Genomic DNA, 25907 nt, shown 5'->3' on the forward strand with positions numbered 1-25907 from the left:
TTCATAGATAATGATTTTTAATCAATGAAAAAGTTAACATCAAAGTTTAATTAAAATGAAAATAAATGGCCATTCTTACAAATGCATGAATATAACATAATAAGTGATTTAATTAGCTTTAATCACTTTCAAATGCGACTTTTTAACTGACTTTGTAAAACAACTTTTTGTGTCTTGATTTTGAACTTTTGTTCCAGTAACTATGACCTATATGTCAAAGCCAAAGCGTTATATTTTACGTATGTGGCGGAAATGTGCTTCCATTAAATAGTGAATTTTAGAATTTATTTCATTTTTTAAAAAAACAACAACAACAGGGGTGCAGTAAAGCGTGTAAATAAACAAATGAATAAAGTCCATGCATAATCGGGCTAAAGAGCGCCTCTAGTGTACGCTGCCTTCGTAGTCTCCGCAGAAGCGGTTATAAACCAGCGGGCATTCCACTCTCTGCCGCTCAGCGCTTCCGGCATTTTGACCAATCAGAAGAGCGAACGGCGATCTCGCGCGGAATTCGTCTTCGTCGCTTTTTCATTGTTCGCGGGAAACTGAGCATTTCTGAATGAAAGTCCCATCCAGCAGGAGCTATGACTCTTTTTCAGCGTGTCGTTGACCGAGGCGTTATTAAAAGACGACGTAACGGTGAGTATAATTGAGACACGCTAACGGAGACCCATGTGTTTAAGCCTTTTCACTGAAAACCCCCCGTGTCGACCAGGCGAGCGTCGGGACTATCCGCTGTCCTCTCTGCTGGACGGATACCAGTGCTCTCGACGGGACGAACACGTTTCCTACGGAGCCTCAGCTGCTGCTGTACCGCCGTTTGGATGCACGTTTTCCTCAGGTAACGTTACACTTTTAATTAAACCCTGAAAATGAGTGTAAAAACGGTGTAAAGCCTAACGCCTTGTGCCGGTCTGTTTGTTGCTCAGCTCCTGGCCAGCAGAACAGCCTCGCCGTTGCAAACGAGGAAGGGTTTGTGACCATCTTCAGCACTGCAGAAAAACACAGCTCCGTGCTGAAAGGTTGGTTTATTTTTTTTATTTTCGTAATCTAAATTCAAGACTGGTTTGGTAGGATGACTTATTTTGTTCAGGCTGATTCATGTATGTTTTCTTTACAGAGTGGCAGGCGCATGATAACGCCGTTTTTGATATTGCCTGGGTTCCTGGTTCAAACAGCTTGGTGAGTTAATGCTTTAGTTTATTGTGTATGTATCTGTTCGTGTTGTAAGTATTTTTTTTTTTTTTAAATGGAAACATTAATGTACAGGTAACAGCGTCTGGTGACCAGACCGCCCGTCTGTGGGATGTTATTACTGGGGACCTGCTGGGAACCTTTAAAGGACATCAGTGCAGTCTTAAAACGGTGTCTTTTTCCAAGCAAGAGAGAGGTAAGTCTATTATGAGTCTACAACTGTCTTAAATGAAAGTAGCGTGCTTAGCTTTGTATGTGTGCTGTAAATTATGTGTGTGTGATATCTGTGATATCATTAACACTAGGTGTGTTATGTGCAGTTGTGTTTATTGTAGCAATAAAGACATTTACACACTTTGATTTTAAAGATTTTTAGTGCCGTCAAACGATTATTCACATCCAAAATGTTTTGTTTACATATGTTTGTGTGCTGTGTATATTTATAATGTCTATTTATAAACGCATACATGTATATATTTTTAAACAATGTTGTTCATATTTAAGTTGTATGAATATAAACAGACAATTATATTTTGTATTTATCATGTGTATTGTATTTATTTTCTTGGTACACACTTTATGCAAACAATCTTATTTCAGGTTCAATTAATCATTTGACAGCACTTCTTCATACATATATATATATATATATGTGTGTGTGTGTATATATATATATATATATATATATATATATATATATATATATATATATATATATATATATATATATATATATATATATATATATATATATATATATATATATATATATATATATATATATATGTGTGTATATATATATATATATATATGTGTGTATATATATATATGTGTATATATGTATATATATATGTGTGTGTGTGTGTGTGTATAATATTTATCATAATTAGCAGTGTTATAGCTAACTAACTAAAATGGTTAATTGTTTTTCTGTTGATTTTTTTTATAAATATTAAATGTGGGGAAAATAAAATTCTAATGTGATCTGTTCATATGCAAAAAAAAATTTTTAAATTAAAATAAATGTAAAGTTAAATAGAAATAATAAAAACGTATAACAAAATGGCTACACATGAAATAAAACAAACTGGCAACATGCATAAAAAAAAAAAAAAATACTGTGAAAGTATATAACAAGTGTGTGTGTCCCTTAATTTGTTTATTGTTGGCCTTTTTGTTTCTCAAACAGCTGTTTTTAGCACCGGAGGCAGAGATGGGAACATAATGATTTGGGACACAAGATGCAGTAAAAAAGGTACTTCATTATTCTGACTGCCAAATCGTAATCTTGTGGCTATCAAAATGATCTCTAAAGCTCACTAAAATATTTCGATCCATCACAGATGGCTTCTACAGGCAGGTAAAACAGATCAGCGGTGCCCATATGAAACCAGAGAAAAACACACCTCAAACTAAGAAAAGGCGGGGAATGGCGCCCCCTGTGGTGAGGCAGACAGCAATACATCATACACCTTGAGATTTAAAACTGAAAAATGTAATCCATAAATGAACCAATATAAACTCTTTTTAAATCCAGACATGTTGTCTTTCTAGGACTCCCAGCAGGGTGTGACGGTGGTTTTGTTCTGCGTCGAAAACAAACTCATTTCCTCAGGAGCAGTAGATGGGTGAGCGCCTGACAGATTTCTTTTCATAAATATCCCCAAGTAAATGCTATATGCTGCTACCACAATGTCACACTTTTCACCTTTTATGTAATTCGGTTTAAATGCTGACGTTTTCCCCATCTCACAGGATCATTAAAATGTGGGATTTGCGGAAGAACTACACGGCATACTTCCACAACCCCCTGCCTCTACAGGCCTATCCTTACCCAGGCTCCTGCACACGCAAACTTGGTACACATCCCATGCCCTTTCTGACGTCGGTAACGTGCGTTAGTAATTAGCAGTGAGAGAAGTTCATTGTGTTCATCTCTGTAGGTTATTCCAGCTTGTCACTGGACTCCACCGGCTCCAGGCTGTTCTGCAACTGCACGGATGACAATATCTACATGTTCAACATCAGTGGTTTGAAGACGACTCCAGGTAAATTGTGAAATGTTTAAATATGAGACTTATTTACCGAGAGGAATTTAAGTGCATTTGCTTTTTCTCTTTAACGTTCCCTTCCTGGTTTTCCTCAGGCATTTGTAAAAAGTGAGCTCAAGTAGTTTGACTGATTTTTTTTCTTCTCTCTCTCACAGATGCTGTGTTCAGCGGTCACTGTAACTCCTCATTTTATGTGAAGTCCAGCGTCAGCCCGGATGACCAGTTCCTGGCCAGCGGTTCGAGCGACCATCACGCTTACATGTGGAAGGTAAGGACTAACCTGTTTCCGTCTGAATGACAACATGTGGTCACTGTCTGCGTATGTGACGACTTTTTTCTGTTCCAGATTTCAGATCCGAAGCAAGCTCCCACGATGCTTCAAGGCCACAGCCAGGAAGTCACGTCAGTAGCCTGGTGCCCCACAGATTTCACCAAGGTTGGTTCAAAAAATAAATATACTAATCTCACAGATGTGACCGTGTTATTCGCTATAACATTTTTTTAAAATCGTCTCATCCATCACTCTTTCTGCAGATTGCCTCTTGCTCAGATGACAACACTGTAAGGATCTGGCGCCTGAATCGCGGACCAGACGGAGAAAACTTACCAAACCGAGATCCGAACCTCGTAGGCTGGACACTTCGTAAACTACAGTCACCTCCCAGAGCACCCGGTAGGTCTTTCTATCTCTTTTTGTGAATGCTCTACTGTTTGTGTGTCTCAACGTTTCTCACGAGACACCAATATTGTAATTTATTTGATTTGAGAATACAGCAAAAACAGTAATATTAAGAAATATTATTAAATAATAAACTGTTTTTAATATTTAAGAATTGATTTTATTGGTGTGATGGTGTAAAGATGGATTTTTAGCATCGTTACTCCAGCCTTCAGTGTTAGAAATCCTTCTAATGCTCACATCTATTATTCATATTAATAATGGTTCCTATTTGTGTATGTTAGAGTTTTTGCTTTTTAATATTCTTGTGGGAATCATGGAACATTTTAAGGATACTTTTAACACAAAAGAACTGCGTTTATTGGAAATATTAAGCTGCAAAAACAGTATAATAGAATAATTTCTAAAGGATCATGTGACTCAAACTAGTAATGATGCTGGAAATTCAGCTTTGAATCACAGGGGAAAAAAGAATAATACAGTATTACACTTGTGTATTTTTTGCATAAATTCACAATTTGTCCTTTTCGTTGTGAAATGAATTTGATTTCCATTTGTCCTGTCAGGCCCTTACAGCCCTGTTGAAGTCACTCCGGCCAAAAATCGTGGATCCGAGAGGGCCGTCTCCCTGGCTTCACCCCAGCCCGCTGCTTGCGCCCCCACAGGTGCTGACTTACCCCTGCCATCAAACACATCCGCTCCTCCGGCGAAGGTCAGCAGCCCCAAAATGCCCTCATCCATCCAGCAGTGGATCAGCCGCGGTGGTTCCCCAGGTCGCCGCGCGTCATCTCCTCTTCGGAAGGCGCTCGCACCCGTCCTCCAGGGCCCTTCCTCTGAACGCCGTGCGAAGCGCCGCCTGGAGACGGGTGACGGGTCTGCTTTGGGAGAGGAGAGCGACGGGCTGTCTGAACTGTATCCCGACGTGAAGAGGAGCAGGAGCTCAGGAAGCGCACGGAGCGAGAAAGGTGATCTGTTCAGTTTGCAAACAGAGGAGAGGCTCAGCTCGGCTGGACAAGCTGGCCCTGGCAAAGAGAACAGCTCCCCGAGGAGGTCTGATTGGCTTTCTGTGATCAGCCAGAGATTTAAAGGATCAGCTCAACCAAAAAGCCCCAGCGGCAGCAGCAAACGGCACGATGCAAGAACGCACGGCTCTCCGGTGAGTAGATGCATGGAAATCTATATAGATTTTATAAGCCATATATATTAATATATTTTTGGTCCACTAGGGACTTAGTTTAGTAGTCCTCCTAAATATTTGTATGCATCTTTTTTTAGGCAGCAGTCTCGCCGTGTCCAGTAAGAGTTGTCTCTCCACTGCCAGCCAAGAAAGCATCGCCGTCCAAACCCATGAAAAAAATCTCCAGCTACTTTGTGAAACGAACCCAAGACTGATCGATGTGTGGCAAGATATCAGAGTCTGTCTCATATGACGCATCTGTGATTTAAGTTCAGGTCCAGTTTTTTGAGACCAAGCTTATGTATTTATGTATGTGACGTGTATATATATTTTTAAAGTTTTTAAATACGTTTAACTTTCAAAAACGCTCACCTCTGATCATTTTGGTAAACATTACAAATCCTAGATTAATCGTTCGATGCCACAATTAAACAATTTTTCTCAAACTTTGACGTCTGTCTGTGATGCATTGCATATAGTCGAGCTTAGAAAATGATTCAGCGTGCATTTTAAAGTAATTTAATTTATCAAATTCTAGGTAAATCTTAGGAGAGCACAGTGTCGGTACTTTAATATTTTCTTTTTGGCTTTCCATAACTATGATGCCCTTTCAGCTCATCCGACCCTGAACGAGGGTCACATTTTCAGAGTTCTTTATCGATTGTGAAGCTGCACTTTACATAACAAATCCATTTTCAATTAGCTCACTGCTTTTTAGCCATTGAATATCTATAGTGCAGTGAGTTTCCAAATGATTTAGACTTCTGTTCTCCATGATACGGCTGTTTCTTAAGCTTGCAGGTTTGTCTGGAATGTGACTTGACCTGATAGTCTGGCTTCCATGTTTCGATCCTGCTTGTTCTCGTCTTGCTCGTGCGTGTTTTTGTTTTGTTTTTGCCTCGGGTCTTTAGCGTGGTTGGTCAAAACTATTTTACTTTTGGATTTGATACGTTTGGTTTTAACTGTAACCCATTGTTAAATGAAAACCTGCAGTTATGTGTCCTTAAGTGGTCTGTTTAATCCAAGACATTTCAAACCCATACTTTTTTTTTTCTTTTTTTTTTTTTGTAAAATGACATCCATACTCCTATGCATGGAAAAAACTGACGCTGTTAATAATGTATCTGTGCTAGTGCTCCAAAGAAGAAATTGAGTCACACAGGTTAGGAACGGACAGTTTTATTTATGCGCACGTTTGTATATTTATTCGAGTGGTTCAACGTTTGTGAACATTTGTACGAGTTCAAGGATACGCAGCCTCTGGCTTCGTATACTTCTCGAAATACCACTAAAACGAGAGCCTGATTGGTCGAGGGGCGGGGCTTGTCGTCTTCGCGGACGCTCATTGGACGGGTGCTCTGTCACTCAGGCGCGCCACGGGGTTTTATTTTTAGACCCCAGCGAGGCGCAACAGCAGCTGAATGAAGTTCAGCGGCTCCGATGAATTTCTCGGCGGATTCACGTTAAACTTTCAATACATGGAGCCGGTTCCAAGCGGCTGGGACCCCCGTGACTCGCTGTTTTGGCTGTGCGTCGGCTGACTTTGACTCGTGTTACGCGGAGTAACAGGTTTATTAAGGCGCGCGCTCGTTGAAACGTTTCAGCATGATCAAAACCCGCTCCTAACTACGTTTTAACAGTCGTACGTGACCGAGTCGCCCTCGCAGGATACCTGTGGATTTCTGGAGAAGATGCCGCCTTCATGAGCGGCTTGACGGTGCGTGTCATTAGATGGGGTCTCGTGAGTTTAATAAACAGCGCAGTCAATGGGACGTCAGTCAAGACTAGAAAACATATAGGGCACGTTCAGTCACTACAAACGCCGCTCGTTGGATAGACCTGCTAAGGAAATGTCGGCGATATCTGCGTCCGAGAAAGTGGACGGGTTCACGCGGAAGTCGGTGAGGAAGGCTCAGAGGCAGAGGGTCTGCCAGGGCTCGTCTCAGTTCGCGGCGGGCGGCGGCAGGCCTGCGGCTGCGGAGATCTCCGCGCTCCCGCAGCTCAAAGGTAAGAGGATAAAGCGCTGGAAATAGACTAGTCTCAAAACCTACTGCGCTGCCTGCGTAGACGGCATCGTTACGGCACGGGCGCCTAAGTTCCTAGAATGCTATAAAGTAATAAATAAAACAAATACACGGCGCCTCAACTGGCGCAGGAGTGTAATCTGGCTCTATATATATATATATGCCGTTGATAAGCCACGAGTGAGTTATTTACAGCAGGCCTATAACTGCCTAATGAAAAACCCATGTAAACCCTCATCGTGTCAACATTATGTCTCACAGCCTTATTAAAGGAAGCATCTCTCTTTCATGGTCCTACCTGTGTTTTCCCACATTTGCTGTCCTCTTTTTGTGTTTCTGTAAGTCACGTGGTTGTCAGTTCTGTAAATCTGTCAAGAGAGTTTCCCACTTTTCCTGAAGGTTATAAGCCATTAACCAAACCGATAAGAGTTTGTTTTATCGTCGTCAAACTGTTTTGCTTCCCATTGACTTCCATTGTATTGTTGCCCGTGCCGTGGGTGTCAAATGTAACCATAATTTGGGAAATATCTTTGGCTCTACACCAGGGACGTGTACCGTGACGGTGGCTGAACAAACTCAGGGTTACAGGATTGGTTTTGAGTGGACGAATCCAAACCAATCCGATCAGGGTTTGTTGGTACCATGAAGCCGATCGTTGACTTTTTTTGGTCAACTCGGGCTTGAGTTAATGGAGCATGTGCACGTGAAAGCGTGACATCAGTAATGAGCGGCCAATCGCATGCCTTCACTCCTCTTGAGAGAGTCAATGGGATTTGCTATCGAAGATTGAACAATATGAAGAATGAAAAGTTACTTTATAGGCCCGGATTTCACAGACGGGATTAGGCTACAGCTCAGTTAGGATATTTAAATAAATTTTATAAATGTGCCGTAGAAAAAAACATTTCTGGTGTGCATCTTAAGACAAAACAAAGGCTCTGACATATATAAAGATCAGTCTCTGATTTACTTTTAGTCTAGGACTAGGCTTAAGCTTTGTCTGTGAAACTGGGGTATAGAGTTAAGTATATCTAAAACGCTTAAATATCTAGGTGGTCATGTTAAAAGCTATTTATTCTAAAACTTATTAATATTGGATATTACCTATATGTTTATTCATTTAAAATGAAAGCTTAACAATTACTATTAAACTAAGCTGGTTTTTGTAACGGATTAAGATGGTAATTACATAAATGCAATTAAATTGATCTAAAATCAGTTGATTTTATCTTTAAATGTTTTACTATGTAGTGTCCTTTAATTTGGAGCCGGTCGAGCGGATTCATTGCATCCAAGCTGCGTCACTTTGCTTGAAGCCGATTGGTCAAATTTCGGTTCGAGATCTCTAAACCAGAACAAAAGCTGCCCCGGAGCAGGTTAGCCGCGGAGCGTGAGCTACTATGGCGACGGACGCCGCTAAAAGACACTGCTACTTCCGCGCTACCTAAAACTCAGAGTCAGGTGTGTCGAGGAAATTTGGAGCTAAACTCTGCAGGACACTCACAGGCCTCTACAAAGGTTGTTTAAAACAAAGAGCTTGTTTCACTTTCATGCAAAGGGCACGCAATTCTTACAGTTCGAGTCGGATCTTTTCAGCCGGTTGGCTTTATCCGGTTCACAGGTTCTCCAGTCATAAGGGATTTTTAATTCAACAGCTGATTGGCTCACTCAGCCGAAAACAGGCTCTTTTCTAATTCCCAAGTTAACCATCGTTTCGGGGATCGTTTTGACTGCACACAAAACTCAACACAAAGGAACACAAAGGAAAAACATTTTTAGGAGTCATTTTCATGTAAATGCACCCTTATTTTCCTTAAAGCATGCGCAAACGAGTCAAACTTTCCATCGCTTCGGTAACAGAGAGACAGCTGTTTGTAATCCGTTGCTGCATCACTTGTCTCATCAAAAGGAAAGATGTTTTCAAGCTGTTTTCCTAAACACACTGGTATCGCCCCGCCCCTAAACGCATGCCATTGGTTGAGAGACGAGCTCAACCGATTCAAGTTTTCAGACTCTAATTGTATTGTTTTGTTTAGTTTTGTCGGTATTCCGACGTTACAAAGTGTTTATAAGTTGTAATATCTGTTAAAATAAACATAAAGTCAAAAAAGTATAGTTAAAACTAATTTAAAATGTAAAAAAAAATTAATGATTTTATATTGCATGTGTGGGCATTATTTAGTGTTTTGAACTGCATTTTAGTTACAGAAATGAAAGTCATTTGTTCAAAATATTTACTACTTACTGTATAAATTATTATATGCATTACTTATTGCTTATGGTGACTTGGGAAGTGTGCCGCTACATTTAATTTCACTGTAACCATATCAAAGATCAAAGACTTCTTTCTTTCTTTGGGATACCTGATCAACGTTCTCTTTCTCAAAAAAAAGAGAAAAAGTTCAATTAATATTTTGTACTTTGCTATTCCAAAAAGACCAAATGCCCATCAATACTATATATGTAAAATCATATATATTAATATATAAGTCTAGAGAGCGAGAGAGAAGCACGTGCTCCGTATAGCTGGGAAATGCGTTTACAGTTGTGTCGTACTGACATTATGATTCCCCAGGGATGGGCCGTGTATCCATGGCAACCACACGCCCGGGGTGTTGATGGGAACCTCAGCAAATTCAGTGACTCATCCCGTGTGTGTGCGAGGACAAATAAGAGCAAGGCAGTCAATGAACACGTTTGTGGTGTTGGCTGATTTCTGCGGTCGCTAGCCTGCATTTTGCGGTGAACGCAGTGACTCAAAGCAGAAGTTGTCTGGGAAAGACACAGGGACACTGGCATTCAGATGGGTTACATAAGGTGTATTAATAGAGCAGTGGGGTTGAGTTAGCACCCCTCCAGCTCTTCCACCGCTGTTAAATCCTCTCTGTGGAAAAAAACCCATCATGGGATAAAGTTTACAGAAGCCTAGAACAGATAGACAGTGGCTGTAAGAAGCAGAGTACAAAAAGAGTCACAAATAATTAAAAGAAAAAACTTTTAGGTGGCATTAATGAAGTGCACTCTTGTGTGATGTGTACAACATAGGTGTTTTATCCCCATTGAAATATCAGTACCGTGGCTCAGTGTTTGATATTTAACATAGTACAGAAACCCTAACCATATAGTAAGTACATGTAGTTAATAATACTACTCAGTACTTAAATGTACATAAAGTGTAACCAAAATTAATTATCTGGTCCCCGGTGCATCTACCAACCAAGGAGACGTGATAAAGATGAACCCAGTAACTTTATTAGTAAGCCTTTTTCTGCAAGCCTCTGAAAAACGAGTGCATCTGATCTCACTCCCCTTGTGACGTTGCAAAGGGATCTCATTATAATAATACCACCCCTTAATCTGTAGGTTTCCACCCAAGGCACTGTCGGAGGAGACAAGAGAGCAGTGGATTTATTGATTTATTTACTCAAACTTTTATTGCTGCCGTCTCACATATCTAATATAAACGTGCAATTTATTTCCCAGCTGTTTACCTTCTCAGACGTAGCTGACTGTTTTTGTAACTCGTGTGGTTTTTAATCTAAATGAGAACTTAGTTCAATATGGTTTAAATGGAACTAATATGGTTTAAAATGCGCGATTAACATGATGATCGGAATCAAAACAGATGTTCACAGACACATTCTGGGACTTATATTAGATATTGTAAAAAGGTCTCAGATTTACTCCTGGAAAAGGGGTGGGAGTAGCAGCTCATTTGCATTTAAAAAGACAGACACGAAAATCAGAAAATTTCTTAATTTGATCAACATAATTTTAAATAGATGTATTGAAATTGATTTTTTTAGTCTTTACTGCCCGTTTTGGAGAGTTCATAGTTAAAGAGGCATTGTGTAAAATGTCCTCTTTATTACAAAACTTTTTTACAACGTGAAATGATTCTTCTGGAAATAATTTTGGGCCTAATATTCTTATCGAGTGCCAAAATGTTAGGACTTACAGATTATTTATGCCGTTCATGGCCAAAGTTCAGGTCAGCTAAATGTCAGTTAGGATCCCACTGGTATTTATAGAGCGCTGTTGATTTATTATTAGTGTACACAGTGCCTGTAATGATATGGCTAGCTGAGTGGAGATACTTCCTTGTGTTTGTTATATTACCATCTATATTACAGTCAAGTGTATGGCCTGTCAAGATTTCATATCCCGTGTGAAACTACACCATCACGTTTCTGTTATGTAACCTATGGCACTTAACATTTCATTTGTAAATTCTCTACAAGCCTGTGTTGAAATGTTCTGAGTGAACCGATGATGGTATGCTTTAACCCTTAATAAATGCTGCCAGTTTTACGAGAGACCTGTTCATGTGTCACTAACCCAGCTGAGGTCACTGGTATTATAGTGTCTTACGTAAGATAAGATCCTTCGAAGTACTTCTTGGAACTTCAGTGGCCCGGAGGCCCCAGGCATTAGAATAGAGAATCATATGAGGAACGGTTTGAGGACCAAAGAGACATAAATCTAGTCCATATGAAAAGACTAAAGCTATATGAAAAAATCATGATAAGATCATTTCTTTGTTGCAAACATGGCATGTGCGTGAGACTGTTTCTCTGTTCTTGAATTATTACATGGGTCCTCTGTGTTTGGATAACTTTGTAATACCAAGTCTTGAAAAATCAGAAATGTTCCTATCAGCTCTTGGAAAATGTTCTCTAAAAGACTAGAGATACCCCCCGACTTAGCATCTGATGGATTTGTAGGATGCATTTAAAGATGTGGAAGAAGCTGTGCCAAGCGAATTGCAAATAGGAATCGCCTACATTGGAGAGATTATTGGATTTCAGTCTAAGAGGGTTTCAGCCGTATGCCTGAACATGAGCTAATGTGGCTCAGTGGAGCACAAAGTACCAGAGGTCAGAAGTTCGGGAGGTTTTGCCCGGCTGAACATTATTTATCTATTTATAAATTAAACTTTAGTATGTTTCACAGTATAGAGCACACGTTAAAGTCAGTGTGAAGTCGATATTAAATGTGTATTCTGAGTTTGCCACACCGCAGAGAAATGTGTCATTAACCAACAAGCCAAATTTGAATGCTAAAAAAACGAAGTAAATAAAATAAGTTATCAAAACCTTGAAAAAATAAGCTTCCGCTCTCAAATGCTGTGGGCGTGTCCGATGAAACCACGCCCACTCGCGACAAAGCTGCCGTCTCTCTCAACTGTCTTCCTCGGGCAGCTTGATTTGAAAAAGGACGCCAAGCTCCGCTGTAAATTATAACAACCACATAACGTGACGAAGGCATAGTTAGATAGCAAGTATCTAACGGTAATAAAAGTGACTCATGATTAAACAGACAAACCACTGATGCTTATGCGCTCTAGTTATCATGTGTGTGTTCGACTTGAAGCAGCGCTGCGCAGAGCGATCGGTGTTTGACATCAAAGTACCGCGAGAGTGATTCAAAGCATAATGAACGTCTGTTCTCTAGTCAGTGCTGCTTCAAGTCCAACACAGCTCTTATATAGCATACCACGTTAGGACTTTCTGCCCTGAGGCAGGTGTAACCGTCAGTTGTACTAGGTGGCGGTACACATAGCAGCAGAATTTGTGTTCGTGTGAATAATTGACCATACTCAGAGTGAACAGCTGACCTTCAAGGACCACACGGCAAAAACCACTTCATCACGCAGGAATCCGAAAGATCGGGCCTTTCCTAAAGAAGCATGCTGCACAACTTAGCGTCACGCCCTTGTCTTTTCTAGACTGGACTACTGCAGAGCTCTTGCGGCCGGACTTATTATGCACAATCAAACCTCTACAACTGATTCAGAATGCAGCAGCACGACCGGTCTTCACACCTCACTTTATCTCCCCGCCTACCGGTTGTGTCTCAGATCAAGTTCGAGACATGGACGCTTGCATACAAAGCAGCCACAGGCTCAGCACTTTTTTACTTCTGTTCGCTCTCATGAGTCTCCATCCCTCCAGAAGCTTGAGGTCGGTCACTGATATCGTTACAGAGAGGCTGTTTCGTTCACCGTTCTTGGCTGGTGGAACGATTTGCTTTCACTTTCCTTAAACTTTACCTGTACTAGGTAATCTAATCAATTTCTTCCATTTCCTGTGTTTATTTGCATCTTTAGCTTGTTGCATTCCTCAATTTTTACTGAAGCATTTGCTGAATTAAATGTAATGTATCGTATTTTGTTATAATATTGCAATTTAGAATTGGTATATATTTGATGCCTGTTCTCAAAATAATTGGGACAAGGCCATGTTTACCACAGTGTAGCATCTCTTCTTCTTTTCAAAGCAGTTTTAAGATGTCTGAGTATCAAGGTGATGAGTTTCTAGATTTATGGTGATACAGCCGATACAGGTTTCTGGTTTTTGATGTGTTTTTTGTTTAATGATGACCCAAATGTTCTCTATAAGTGAAAGATTTGGCCAGTTCAGCTCTGGACACTTCCATGCTGCTGTGTTAGCTGCAGCATGTGGTTTTACATTGTCCTGCTGAAATACACAAGGCCTTCCCTGAAATAAACGTTGCTTTAAAACATTTATAGCATTCATAATGCCTTCTAAAGCATGCAAACTGCCCACGTATCCACGTATGCACCCCCATACCATCATAGATGCTGGCTTTTAAGCTGAATACTGATAACACGCTGGAAGATCTCCCCGCTCTTTAGCCCACAGGACATTTCCATCGATTGATCCATTTCTGTCAAAAGCATGTCAAATTTGTACTCGTCTGACCGTATAACACTTTTCCACTTTTAAACCATTTTAAATGAGCCTTGGCCCACAGGACACTACGGTGCTTCTGGGCCACTTTTCTTTTGCATGATAGAGCTTTAGTTGGCGTCTGCAGATGGCACGGCTGATTGTGTTTACCGACAGTGGTTACTGGAGACACTTTACATTTACACTTTATATTTTGATATTCTACACTTATTTACACTTTTTTTATTTTTTAAACTTTGCACACTTTTTATACATTTTTATACATATATTTTATATTTATATATATTTAAATTCTGTTTTCTGTTTCTATTTTGATGCTGGACGGTTATAAAAAACATTTCACTGCATGTCGTACCATGTATGTATGTGTATGTGACAAATAAAATTTGAATTTGATTTTGAATTTGGAAGTACTATTGGACCCATTTATTAATGTCAGTGACAAAATCCTGCCCATGAGTGATGCGGTGCTGTCTGAGCACTGGAATCCAACAAATGCCTTTGGCCTCGTCCCTTACGCAGAGATTTCTCCAGTTTCTCTGAAACCTTTGATGATGTTATGTACTGTAGACGATGAGATTCGGAAAGCCTTTGCAATTTGATATCGAGGAATCTATTCACGCACTCTTTCAAAGATTGGAGAGCCTCTGCCCATCTTTACTTCTGAGAGACATCCCTTTTTATGTGACAAAGCCAATGTCAGTTTACTTGCTAGATGTTCTCCCAGCTGAAACTTTTCAAATGTATTTTTGTTTTTTTTTAGCCCTTTTTTAGCCCAATGCCAACTTTTTTGAGACCTGACATAAACATTTTTATTTATTGGATATTTGTTTTGTGGATAAAATGTTACATTTTCTCCGTTTATCTATTGTGAATAAAATATTAGAGCAATATATTACCTTATTTATCATTGACATTGTCAGCTAATGTATGTATATGTGTGTGTGTGTGTGTGTGTGTGTGTATAGCGTTTTAATGGGTTAATGTTAGTGTGGGTGTGTTTATATTTTTGCTATCTTCTCGCGTCGTAGCTTGCGATTGTGAAACACTTTGGGCAATATAACTAGCAATTGCTGTGCTATATAAACAAACAAACAACATAAAACTAGGTAGGTGCATTTTTAAAGTGAAAAAGCAAAAACATCTGCTGGTGGAAGAGCGTTTTGTTTTTGAGCTCCCCAGCTGTGGTATGGCCTCCCTTTTCACTCCAGGCGAGTTCATCCCGATTACAACATTCCTGTCCTCTCAAGCATTCAGCCATCTCAGTGCATACATATAGATTCAAACTTAATTGGACTAGACTGGGTGCCAAAGATGAATGTTTTGGTGAAATAAGATGCAGATGCCGTTGACCACTCGCGCGTGATTTCTCTGTAAGCAACACTGTCAGTGTTTAAACGTAGATGCGATTCAATGTTGAATGCGTAAATGTTTTTTATTATAACTTGATCAGCTACAATCAGCCCAAAAAATTGAAATGCATATTATTTTAATGTTTGAGTTCAATTGCCAAGTCTAAGTTTCTCTTTATTTGTTTACAGAAATATTTATTAGTGAATTGAAAGGAGAATAAAAAAACGTTTTGTTTTTTCAGATGCATCTTCCACAGAGCAGCACGAGCTGTTCATGCAGAAACTACAGCAGTGCTGCGTAATGTTCGACTTTTACGACACGGTGACTGACCTAAAAAGCAAAGAGACCAAACGGGCCACTCTCAGCGAACTTGTGGATTATGTGTCTACTAACAGAGGAGTTCTGGTAGAGCCTGCCTATCCTGAAATCACCGCCATGGTCAGCGTTCATGTGATGTCCACCGAACTTTTAAAATCATTTATTTCTTTTTAGCAAAAACTTCTTATCGTCAAAGTAAACTCCAAATCCTTTCTGTTTACAGGTTAGCACAAATATTTTCAGGACGCTTCCACCGAGTGAAAACCCCGACTTTGACCCAGAAGAAGATGAACCCACTCTAGAAGCCTCTTGGCCACACATGCAGGTCAGCTTTCACATTTTATAGCTAATTTTTTGCTTATTTACAATGTATTTACATTATATATATATATATATATATATATATATATATATATATATATATATATATATATATATATATATATATATATATATATATATTGTATATATATATTCACATACATACACATACACACACATATATATATATATATATGTATGTATATAACTTTGTACAGAACACTGTGTAAATAAAAAAAAATCTTTAAAAAATTTAATGTAATTAAAACAATGTAATTTATTTATTTATTTAAGCAAGTTAGATGTTCTAATATTGTTATTGTTTGTAAACATTAATGAAATATTAAATATTGTCTTTTTTTTCAGTTGGTGTATGAGTTTTTCCTTCGATTCCTTGAAAATCCAGACTTCCAGCCTAGCACTGCCAAACGTTATATTGACCAGAGGTTTGTGCTACAGGTATATGAACTTTTGTATTAATGGATTTCAATTCTAGAAATATAATGAAAAACTAATAAATAACTAACTGATCTTTTTCAGAAAATTATACTTTGTAAATATGAGTATTTTTATTTAGTTCTTACTATTTTTCCTGCCATTTGCCATTTTAGGTTAAAGCAGCGTAATCCTATTGCATAAAATATTCAAATATATATGTCAAAATGTCTAGGTACGCTGTTTAGTTATATTTATCCCTAAAACACACCACATTTTTTATCCCCTGGCTAAAAGAAGAGACAGACGAGTTTTGGTTCTGAAGTTAATTTGTCCAGGTTTAAGTACTTTAAGAAATGTTCAATCAAAAATACAGATTGAAGCAATAGTTGACCCAGAAATTAAAATCGTCACCCTTGAGTAGTTCCAAACCTTTGCAAAAAGGTTTGTAACCAGGCTGTTTTGGGTCACCATTGGGTCACATATATAATATTTATCTTATTTAATAAGATTTTTTCCTACTATGGAAGTCAATGGTGACCAAAAACAGCCTGGTTCCAAACTTCACTTCCTATCTTTCTTTGTGTTCAGGGGAACAAAGAAACTCAGACAGATTTGGCACTACTTGAGAGTGAGTAAATGATGACAGAATTTCCATTTTGGGGGAAATTCCTTTTTTTTTGGAGAATACTTTAATAGCAGAAATATTTAATATCCCTTCCCTGACTTACAGCTGGAGTGGTAAAAATGTTTGCTAGGCCAGATCTGCGTCAGTCGGTGAAGCAGTGGGTCATCAGCTGTCCGTATCGACCCGGTCATTCCCCCAGAGCACACTGAATGCTCTGGAATGTAGAGTCAGTGTAGAAGCTGGTAAAAACGAGTTTCCATGATGCGAGCGTTTCCTGGGCTGCTTTAAATAGCGCCCTGTTGTTTACGCCACAGGAAGGAAAGAGGCAGCGCTGTAGTCCAGGCTGGGATGACAGACAGCAGACACAACCAAAAAAAAAAAAAGAGTCATTCTAGTTCATTCTGGTCATTCTAGTCTAATTCATCCTTTATTTATCTATTAGTATATCGAATGATTAATGGCGAAGAATCACTTACAAAATAAAGGTTTTTGTTTACATGATGTATGTGTGAATGTATATACTATATATATAATATATATATATATATATATATATATATATATATTTATTTTTTATTTTTTATTTATATATATTTTATATATTTTTATATTTGCATAAGTACACAAATGTAAACAAACATTATGTAAACCCCAAAAATATTTTGTGTGTGATAAGTTGCAGTTAATCGTTTGACAGCACTACTACTATCTATAAAAATATATAATATATTTAATATATTTTGTCCTCAACCACTTAACTGCTTGAACGAATTCATTTCTCGTTTATTCCCCTTCATTTTAGGGTTCGTTATTCCATCTTATTCATAATCGTCTATTGAAATAAGCCCTGCATGTGGAGGATTTTTATTCCCGTTTCAATTTTGATTTAGAGTTGCTAATGTTTTAGGCTTCATGAAAGTGATTGAGGTTGGACTCATTTACTAATAATGTCACGTTGCATAAAGGCTGTTGTCAAATACATCACTCATGGCGGGGGTTCGTTGTCTGGAGGCTAAAGGTAGTATTACATAACCCAGTCCTGTGCAGACAGTCTAACGTGACATAACAGTTGATGCTGCCAGATCAAACCATTCCATAAAACCTTCCATTAAGAGTCTCCACTGGGCACAAATTGTATACCGCATGGCATTAAAGACAGTCTTTTAGCTTTTTTCATTGATTTATATTTGTTTTTGAAAATTAATTATTAAAAAAAACAGATTGATTACACTATTTTAGGGTTGCAGCCTCATGCTGTAATACGAAATTATTATTTGAGAAAATTAACTCCTTGCTTTTTTTTTTTTTTTACAGCTCTTAGAACTGTTTGACAGTGAAGATCCTCGAGAGAGAGAGTTTTTAAAAACGGTTCTGCATCGCATCTATGGGAAGTTTCTGGGTTTGCGTGCCTTTATTCGGAAACAAATCAACAACATTTTTCTGAGGTGAGACTGTTAAGGCCATTGCGCAATGAGTTTTTTGTTTTTAGGGTTTTTTTGTATCCGTCATCCTTTCTATCGAAAGGCCTGCTATGATGCAAAAATCCAATCTAATCTGAATTTTTTATGACAATAATGATAATTTCGGAGGCGATGTGTAAACGTGATTGACGCAGTGTGAGGTCGTGTTTATTTTGTAACATGCAAAGATTTTTGAGTGTGCAATGAACCTAACAAATCATACGTCAGTAAAAAAGCTTATTGATTCAGCTTTTGGATAAAATATAAATCTCAATTTTAAAAAAAACTGCTAGTATAAACCATGTACATGATTTGGATAAAAATTCTATATGAAATATTAAATACTATTTCCCAAAATTGAGTGTGTGAAATGCTGAGTGTGTAAACTTTCCAAATCCATTAATAATTATTACAAACATTGTATTACAGAATGTATATATAATATAATACAGAGAAATTTTGGCTTGTGGAATGTGCATTTAATAAAAAAAAGGCAAAAAAAAAGTTTATATATTGCAATTATGTTTATATCATATCGTGTGTTTTGTAATTCATTAATATAATTTCCCCAGATACATCTATGAAACTGAGCACTTTAATGGAGTTGCTGAACTCCTTGAGATTCTGGGCAGGTGAGTCTTTGCTTAATTTTCTTTCATGTCGTGTTCACAGAGATCATTTAATGGAGAGCGTAGCATCAGAATGCATTCTGGGTAAAGGGTTAGTTGCTGTTGTCCGGGTGCAGCCGGTCATCAGTTGCTGAAGTCGCTGTCTTTATAATCGCAGCATCATCAACGGCTTCGCTCTGCCGCTGAAGGCCGAACACAAGCAGTTCCTGATGAAGATCCTCATTCCCCTGCACACTGCCAAAGGACTCGCGCTGTTCCACGCACAGGTAACCTCAAACCTGATAGCAGACTGTTTAGAGATCAAAGCTGAAAATCCTATTGGAACTGTCTGACTTTTAAAGGATACTTTATACTTTTTTAGCAAGTTAAAGGAACACTCCACTATCCAAAGATGACTTTGCTGCCGTGCCATGGCGATGATATTAATGAAAATGTCGGGAATTATTTTGAACCGCTGCGTAAGCTACTGAAAATGCTAGGGACTATTTTTTATATCATTGAGACGGCAGCGAAGCTCCTTGATTATTGCGTCGGAAAGAGAATATAGTTTTTAGTTATATGAGCCTAGGAAATCAAAACACTTTCATTTTCCGTCTGTCTTCGTACACGATGTGCGTCAAGAAGGGTCAGGTTTTTAAATAGGAAAAATATCAAAGTCTTTGGTCGTTTTTGAGTGAGATGCTAACGGTCTAATCGGATTCAATGATCTATGCTAAGCTACATCTGGAAGTGCTACAGCCGGTAAAATGGTAAAGGTGGACTGTTTAACCAAAAACAGTAAAACTTGACTGTTTAACTTGAGCTGGAGCCTATTTTGTGGCCTTTAGTTGTAATACTGTCCACCTTCATGTGTCTTTTCGATGTGAAATCCCTAGTGATTTTAAAAAAGCAAACCTAAGTCTAACTTGTTTGTAATATTTCACAATCTAAAACTTTCTGAAGTGTGCACCAAATTTCATGTTTTAAAATCAGAACAGATTTTAAACTTTAGGCATCACAAAAAACACAAAACCCACGCTTGACAAATGAAAACAATATGTGCTGTAAAATTGCCTCTATATATATATATATATATATATATATATATATATATATATATTGAGGCAATTTTACAGCACATATTTTTTCATATATATATATATATATATATATATATATATATATATATATATATATATATATATATATATAATAATTTTTTAATAATTTTTTTACTTGAAAATGTATGTATATATATATATATATATATATATATATATATATATATATATATACTCATTTAAGTAAAAAGTTGTATTTTGTCTCAAAATATCAAACTTTTTTTTACTTAAATGGGTGTATATATATATATATATATATATATATATATATATATATATATATATATATATATATATATATATATATATAGTCTTGAGAAAATTGTATTGGCAGAGAAATTAATCTGGTGATTATACAGCTAGTAGCCATTAAAAAAATCATCTTTTTTTTTTTTATTCGTAAGCATGCTGATGAGAAACTATATGTCAGGTTGATTATGTTTGCACAAACCGTCTCTTCTTCAGTACCTAGCGTTCACATCCACTCTTCACCTTGTTGTGTTTCAGCTGGCCTACTGCGTGGTTCAGTTTTTAGAAAAGGACCCGACCCTCACTGAAGTGGTACTGCTCACCTCACCTCACCTCACCTCACCTCATCCCATTTATATTATTTGAGCCACCAACACACTTTGTTTTACAGCCGCACTCTGAAAGTTAACATTTCATGAGAAATCTAATTATTTTAGCTATAGTTCAACTCAAAGGTGTCCTGTTACTCACAGTAGTAATGGTTGAATGTGTCATTTCTCTGCACTAAAGAAGATTGCAAAGAAAGTATATATTTCATTTCTTTCTGAGAGTGCATATGTATGTGTATATGTTTATACAGTAGGTGTACTAATTTGACTTCCAGTGCACTTATTACAGAGAGGATGTCTTTATCAAGGCCGCAATGCTGAACGCTAAACACCTCCAGCAGCAATTTATGAGTCTGAGAGCAGGTACACATGCCACTCTCCCTCAGACATGAGAGTGTGAAGATGCCTAGGGGCTTCTAGAGGTCTGGCTTGTTGCGGGCTTTTCAAGCCATCTGTGTATTTCTCAGCCAGTGCGAGGCTGCTGGGTTTGGTTGAACGGTCTCGTGTGAGCCCAGAGCTCATTACCGCTGCCGTTCGCTGGGAGCGGGAATTAACTTGTGGCTTCACACGAGCATGAATCCCTCAGTTAGAGGGCGATGGTGTTGAAGGCAGAGCTGTAAATGATACGGTGCGATGAATGATGTTTCACATTTCTGGTTTGGAGAGCGAAAGTAAACAGCGGAGGAAAGGGCAGAGCTGGACTTGATGAGACATCCATCTGACGCAGTAAAAATAGCACGGCGACTGCACCAGCGTGATTTATCTGTCAGGTACTCAGAGTACACAAAACAGCCAAAGCGTCCATCCCTCGGATGATGCACCGTTTTTAAAAAACAGGAAGAATGAGACATGGAAGACAGGAAGGAGACAAATGTATTTCTATACAGCTAGGAGCCATTTAGGCGGTGCAACACGAAAACTGAATGTCACAAATTTTTGTTGTTTTATTTTATATATATTTATATATAGGCACACACATTAGAATTGTATAATTTAGCAAAAATGTATCCTTTCTGTTTCCACACAGGTGGTCCGCGGCCTTCTTAAATTCTGGCCTAAGACGTGTAGTCAGAAAGAGGTAAGATCGTTTATGAGCCAGTCATTACAAAAAGTAATATATATATATATTTACAGACTGAAGTGTGTAATGGTTTTCTGTGCTCTGTTAGGTCATGTTTCTAGGGGAAATCGAAGAGATCCTGGATGTTATCGAACCTACACAGTTCAAAAAAATTCAGGAACCTCTATTTAAGCAAATCTCTAAATGCGTAGCCAGCCCTCATTTTCAGGTATGTGATCAGAGTCTGTCCGGTTTGATTAAAAATGCACTTTTCAATTACTTTACTATGGAATCAGATCCATGCTGCATACAGTAAATTTAATAAATAATAATAATAATAAAGCATTAAAACATTGCAAAACATTAGGTAGATCATCAAGGGGGGAAAAATGCAAAATGTGGAATTATACAATAAGTAAAATGTAAAAATAAAGATTGCAAAAGTCAATGACTTGCTATAATAGAAGCTTAACTTTTTTTTAATACTGCAACATACACAATATTTGTATTATTTTGCGATGCCTTTCATCCTGAGATGGTAAAACTGAATTTTCAGAATCATTCCTGTAGGGTTTAGTGTCACATGATCTTGATTTGCCGCTCAAGAAACATTTCTTATTATTCTCAATGTTGAAAACAGTTGGGCCACTGCTTAATATTTACAGGATTCTTTGAAAAGAGAGTTTAAAAATACAGCTTTTGAAACAGATTTATAGTAAAAGTCTTTTAAATTTCTAAAGCCGATGTGAAAAGTACGTTTCATTATCCCTGATATTTTGCAGGTAGCAGAACGATCACTGTACTACTGGAACAATGAATACATTTTGAGTCTAATCGAGGAGAATAATGCCAAAATCCTTCCCATCATGTTTGGAAACTTGTACCGGATCTCCAAAGAACACTGGAACCCGTATGTTGTGGATTTTTCATTGGATCATTGCCACATTTTATTAAGGATTCGTTAATTACCTTCATTCCAAACCTGACTGACTAATTCTGTCAAACAGAAAAAATGAAAATTGAAACAATTAAAAATAATCGAACCCATTAAAGAAATGACATGCAGTAACTCTGTTTTGATTGCCTCAGGACGATCGTGGCCCTGGTGTACAACGTGTTAAAAACACTGATGGAGATGAACGGCAAGCTGTTCGATGAACTGACCGCCTCGTACAAATCTGACAGACAGCGGTAAGATCACGTCTTTGCTCGTCTCGTTGAGTTCAAAGTCACGCACGTTCGTGATTGCCGTCACTTCTGTCCCCAGAGAGAAGAAGAAAGAGCAGGAACGTGAGGAGCTGTGGAGGAAGCTGGATGAACTCCGACTCCAGGAGACATCGGCCATGCAGAATAACAGGCATGAGATCCAGTTCACTTACAGCAACAACAACAACAACAACAACCTTCACCAGAAGAATGAAAACCCAGCAGCAGCCGTTACCGACAGAATTGAGAGCGACGCCTGGGTCAAATGACACTTCCTCCCTCAGTATTTTGCTGGTTTGCTGATGTAAACCAATGTAGAGAGCGGCAAGGATACGGACCTTCAGCAATAATCATTTTTAAAGAAGATTTCTTTTTTTTTCCCAAAAGCCTATGTAAAACTTAATCGAAATGCTATCTCTCCTTCTAAAGGATAATATATTTTCTGTATGCAAGTCTATTTTGGGTGTAAAGTGTGGTTATAGTAAGTTCTGAAAATGCGATCACGTTAACTTCTCTTAAAGAAATAGTTCGCCCAAAAATGAAAATCCTCCAAGCCATCGTAGGCGTATATAACTTTCTTCTCTCAGACGAACACAGTCTGAGTTTTTATCCTGGCTTCTCCAGACTTGGTAATATTGGTGGATAGTGGGCATTATTTTGAAGCTCTGTAAATCGTATATATCCGTCGTAAAGCTAACCCATATGCCACTGGGCACTGGTGGTGTATACGGCTGTCGCTGGAAGATTTGAGTCATCATTTTGAAAATATAACTATTTTTGTTATAGAAAACCATTGATCTGCTTCAGAACATGTGACGTGTGTTAACCTCCCAGAGGCGTGTGTACGTTAGTGTCACGACGGATACATACAAGCTTCAAAATAATGGCCGCTATCCACCGGCATTACCAAGTGTTCCTCTGGAAGAAGACGGTTACATGCACCTGAGATGGCTTGGAGGCGATTTTTTTGGGTGAACTATCCCTTTAAGGTCTTTGCACACAGAGTTCGAAATTTTTGCTATTGTTATTGTTTTTTCGTAATCGTTCTCCTAAAAATCTCCTCACAGAAACCTTGCGAACGGAGCCCGATGCGAATTGATCCATTGCTAAAACAATCTCGAAAACAGTATCGAATGGAGTCTTCAGGCACAGAGGAGGATTTTGTTGTCCTCGCGCTTCTTATAATAAAGAAATACAACGTAGATATCGGGCCTATCCAATCTGGAGATGTAGGCTCCATCCGAAACACTGAAAAATGCTCCAAGATAGGAGGCATCAGTTGTGTCCTTTCTAGCGGTACTACACTGTAAAAAATGAATGAGCTATCTACTTAAAAAAATAAGGTTACATTGACATAAAATCTTCTCAGTGAATGAATCTATGACACAATTCATTTAATGTAATTAGCTATTTTGAGTAAGACCTGTATGAATTTGACTTTCACCAGCAATAGCAAAACCACTGCTCATCGAACAACCATAAGCTCTTTACTGAAAAGCATGCTGGGAACTTACATTTACTTAATTGCTTCTAAAATAAAACAGCTAAATTCTCTTAAATAGGTAGCCTACAAAAGTTCACAATGTTTTCAATACAACACGGCACCACCGTTTATTTAATAAAATATACACATCTTTTATTAATAGAGTAATTTGTTCTTTTTTTATGAAAATGACATTTTTTACAGTGTAGAGTCACACATGAAAAAGAAGACCACGGGTGAATTTCGACGATCGTCGGGGCTCTGAATTGTCGAAAACACCTCTAAAAATTTGCTGCGGTTGCAAAAAAAAAAAAAAAATCGCGATCCATTTTTTTTACGACAGACGAAAGTTTCGGAGGCAGTGTGCAATGGCCTTCCAAGCCGAGAAACCCAAGTGATCTGGTATTTTGTATTAGGGTGAAAGTTTTCACAGTGGGTTCAGGTTGGTCACGTGGATACACCACATGACCAATAGAAAGCTGCTTATTTAAAAAAAAAAAAAAATTGTGTGTTAGATGTGCTCCATACATCGCTACACTACTGCCAACAGACAATGGACCTATTCTCTGCAGTTATAATCAGTATTTTTGTCAAACAAAATTGTTTTTAAACATAAATACATGTACAGTAGAATTAATAAAAATCTAAAATAGTACATTTGTTAAATTATGTAAAGGAATATACCTTGAATGAATTTATTTTTAACTATTTGTGTTCAATTCGGCTTCTAGCTTTTACAAAAAAACGAGACAAAAATACAGACGAAATAACATATTGTCCGTCGGCGAAGGCCATGTGAAGAAACGTGAGCACAATCTGATTTAAAAAGCGAACGCTACCGCGAGTTTGAAATGTGTGTTAACATAAATGTGACCTGAGCTGAATATTAACATTTGATGCCTATAGTTCACATGATACGAAGTTATATTCCATGGAAGTGTTAAAAATTAGCCTTAGAAATGCAAAACGTGAAGCACAAATGTATTGAACCTGGTCAGAAACCCCTGTCCAAGTTTAAAAACTTTTTCTCATAATACCAGCCTTGCATTATAAATGCAACATCTTTAAATAGTATATTTTATTAAAAACTCATTGCTTTCTGTATCATTCGGATCCGCTGACTATGCATTTCGCAGGTTGGGATTAAAACAAATAGATCATTCTTAGTCATAACTTAACTCAGGGATAACTAATGCTCCCCACGTGTTATAAAAAATGGTGAAAAGGTTGTTTTTGTTTATTTTTTCAAGAATAGAAAAAAACCTAAGGTGTTTAAAGAACCAATAGATACTATAAATGAGACTCACTGACATTCCATTCAACGTTCTGTTGTTTTGCTTCTACCAAAAATGTCTCATTGCTATGCAGTTATGTTTTCATGAGATTTCCTGTGAGAATGTGTAAAATAACCTTGTTGTAATGTGCTATCCTGCATTAAAATGCCAGGCTGATGTTTATTTTTTTTTAGTGGTCTGTATGCGTGGAAGAGCAGTCTTTT

The 25907-nt window shown here is 38.0% G+C and overlaps 2 protein-coding genes across 2 annotated transcripts; both read left to right on the forward strand.

The window, feature by feature from the left end:
- The first annotated feature begins 251 nt into the window (after positions 1–251).
- On the forward strand, positions 252–5542 carry dtl (denticleless E3 ubiquitin protein ligase homolog (Drosophila)). Its single transcript, XM_043218736.1, has 15 exons — positions 252–639; positions 716–841; positions 930–1022; positions 1121–1182; positions 1270–1390; positions 2384–2449; positions 2538–2638; positions 2749–2822; positions 2950–3053; positions 3138–3242; positions 3401–3513; positions 3592–3681; positions 3780–3918; positions 4491–5080; positions 5200–5542. The coding sequence occupies exons 1-15, from the start codon at positions 585–587 to the stop codon at positions 5314–5316; spliced, it is 1956 nt and encodes a 651-aa protein (XP_043074671.1). The 5' UTR covers positions 252–584; the 3' UTR covers positions 5317–5542.
- Positions 5543–6476: 934 nt separating this feature from the next.
- ppp2r5a (protein phosphatase 2, regulatory subunit B', alpha isoform) lies at positions 6477–25866 on the forward strand. The gene is made up of 13 exons (XM_043219389.1): positions 6477–7108; positions 15433–15629; positions 15733–15834; positions 16197–16289; positions 18208–18338; positions 18926–18985; positions 19140–19248; positions 20590–20643; positions 21688–21738; positions 21830–21949; positions 22503–22630; positions 22810–22911; positions 22988–25866. The coding sequence occupies exons 1-13, from the start codon at positions 6952–6954 to the stop codon at positions 23193–23195; spliced, it is 1512 nt and encodes a 503-aa protein (XP_043075324.1). The 5' UTR covers positions 6477–6951; the 3' UTR covers positions 23196–25866.
- The last annotated feature ends 41 nt before the right edge of the window (positions 25867–25907 follow it).

The sequence above is a fragment of the Puntigrus tetrazona genome, chromosome 20, assembly GCF_018831695.1.
Source record: "Puntigrus tetrazona isolate hp1 chromosome 20, ASM1883169v1, whole genome shotgun sequence".
NCBI lineage: Eukaryota > Metazoa > Chordata > Actinopteri > Cypriniformes > Cyprinidae > Puntigrus > Puntigrus tetrazona.

What these genes read in the sequence shown, in the direction of transcription:
- dtl (XM_043218736.1), top strand. Translation starts at nt 585, where the DNA reads ATGACTCTTTTTCAGCGTGTCGTTGACCGAGGCGTTATTAAAAGACGA. An exon ending in TTCCTGGTTCAAACAGCTTG is followed by an intron (nt 1,183 to 1,269) that starts GTGAGTTAATGC and finishes ATTAATGTACAG; the next exon opens with GTAACAGCGTCTGGTGACCA. An exon ending in CTCCTGCACACGCAAACTTG is followed by an intron (nt 3,054 to 3,137) that starts GTACACATCCCA and finishes TCATCTCTGTAG; the next exon opens with GTTATTCCAGCTTGTCACTG.
- ppp2r5a (XM_043219389.1), top strand. Translation starts at nt 6,952, where the DNA reads ATGTCGGCGATATCTGCGTCCGAGAAAGTGGACGGGTTCACGCGGAAG. An exon ending in ATCCTGAAATCACCGCCATG is followed by an intron (nt 15,630 to 15,732) that starts GTCAGCGTTCAT and finishes TTCTGTTTACAG; the next exon opens with GTTAGCACAAATATTTTCAG. An exon ending in TCGCGCTGTTCCACGCACAG is followed by an intron (nt 19,249 to 20,589) that starts GTAACCTCAAAC and finishes GTTGTGTTTCAG; the next exon opens with CTGGCCTACTGCGTGGTTCA.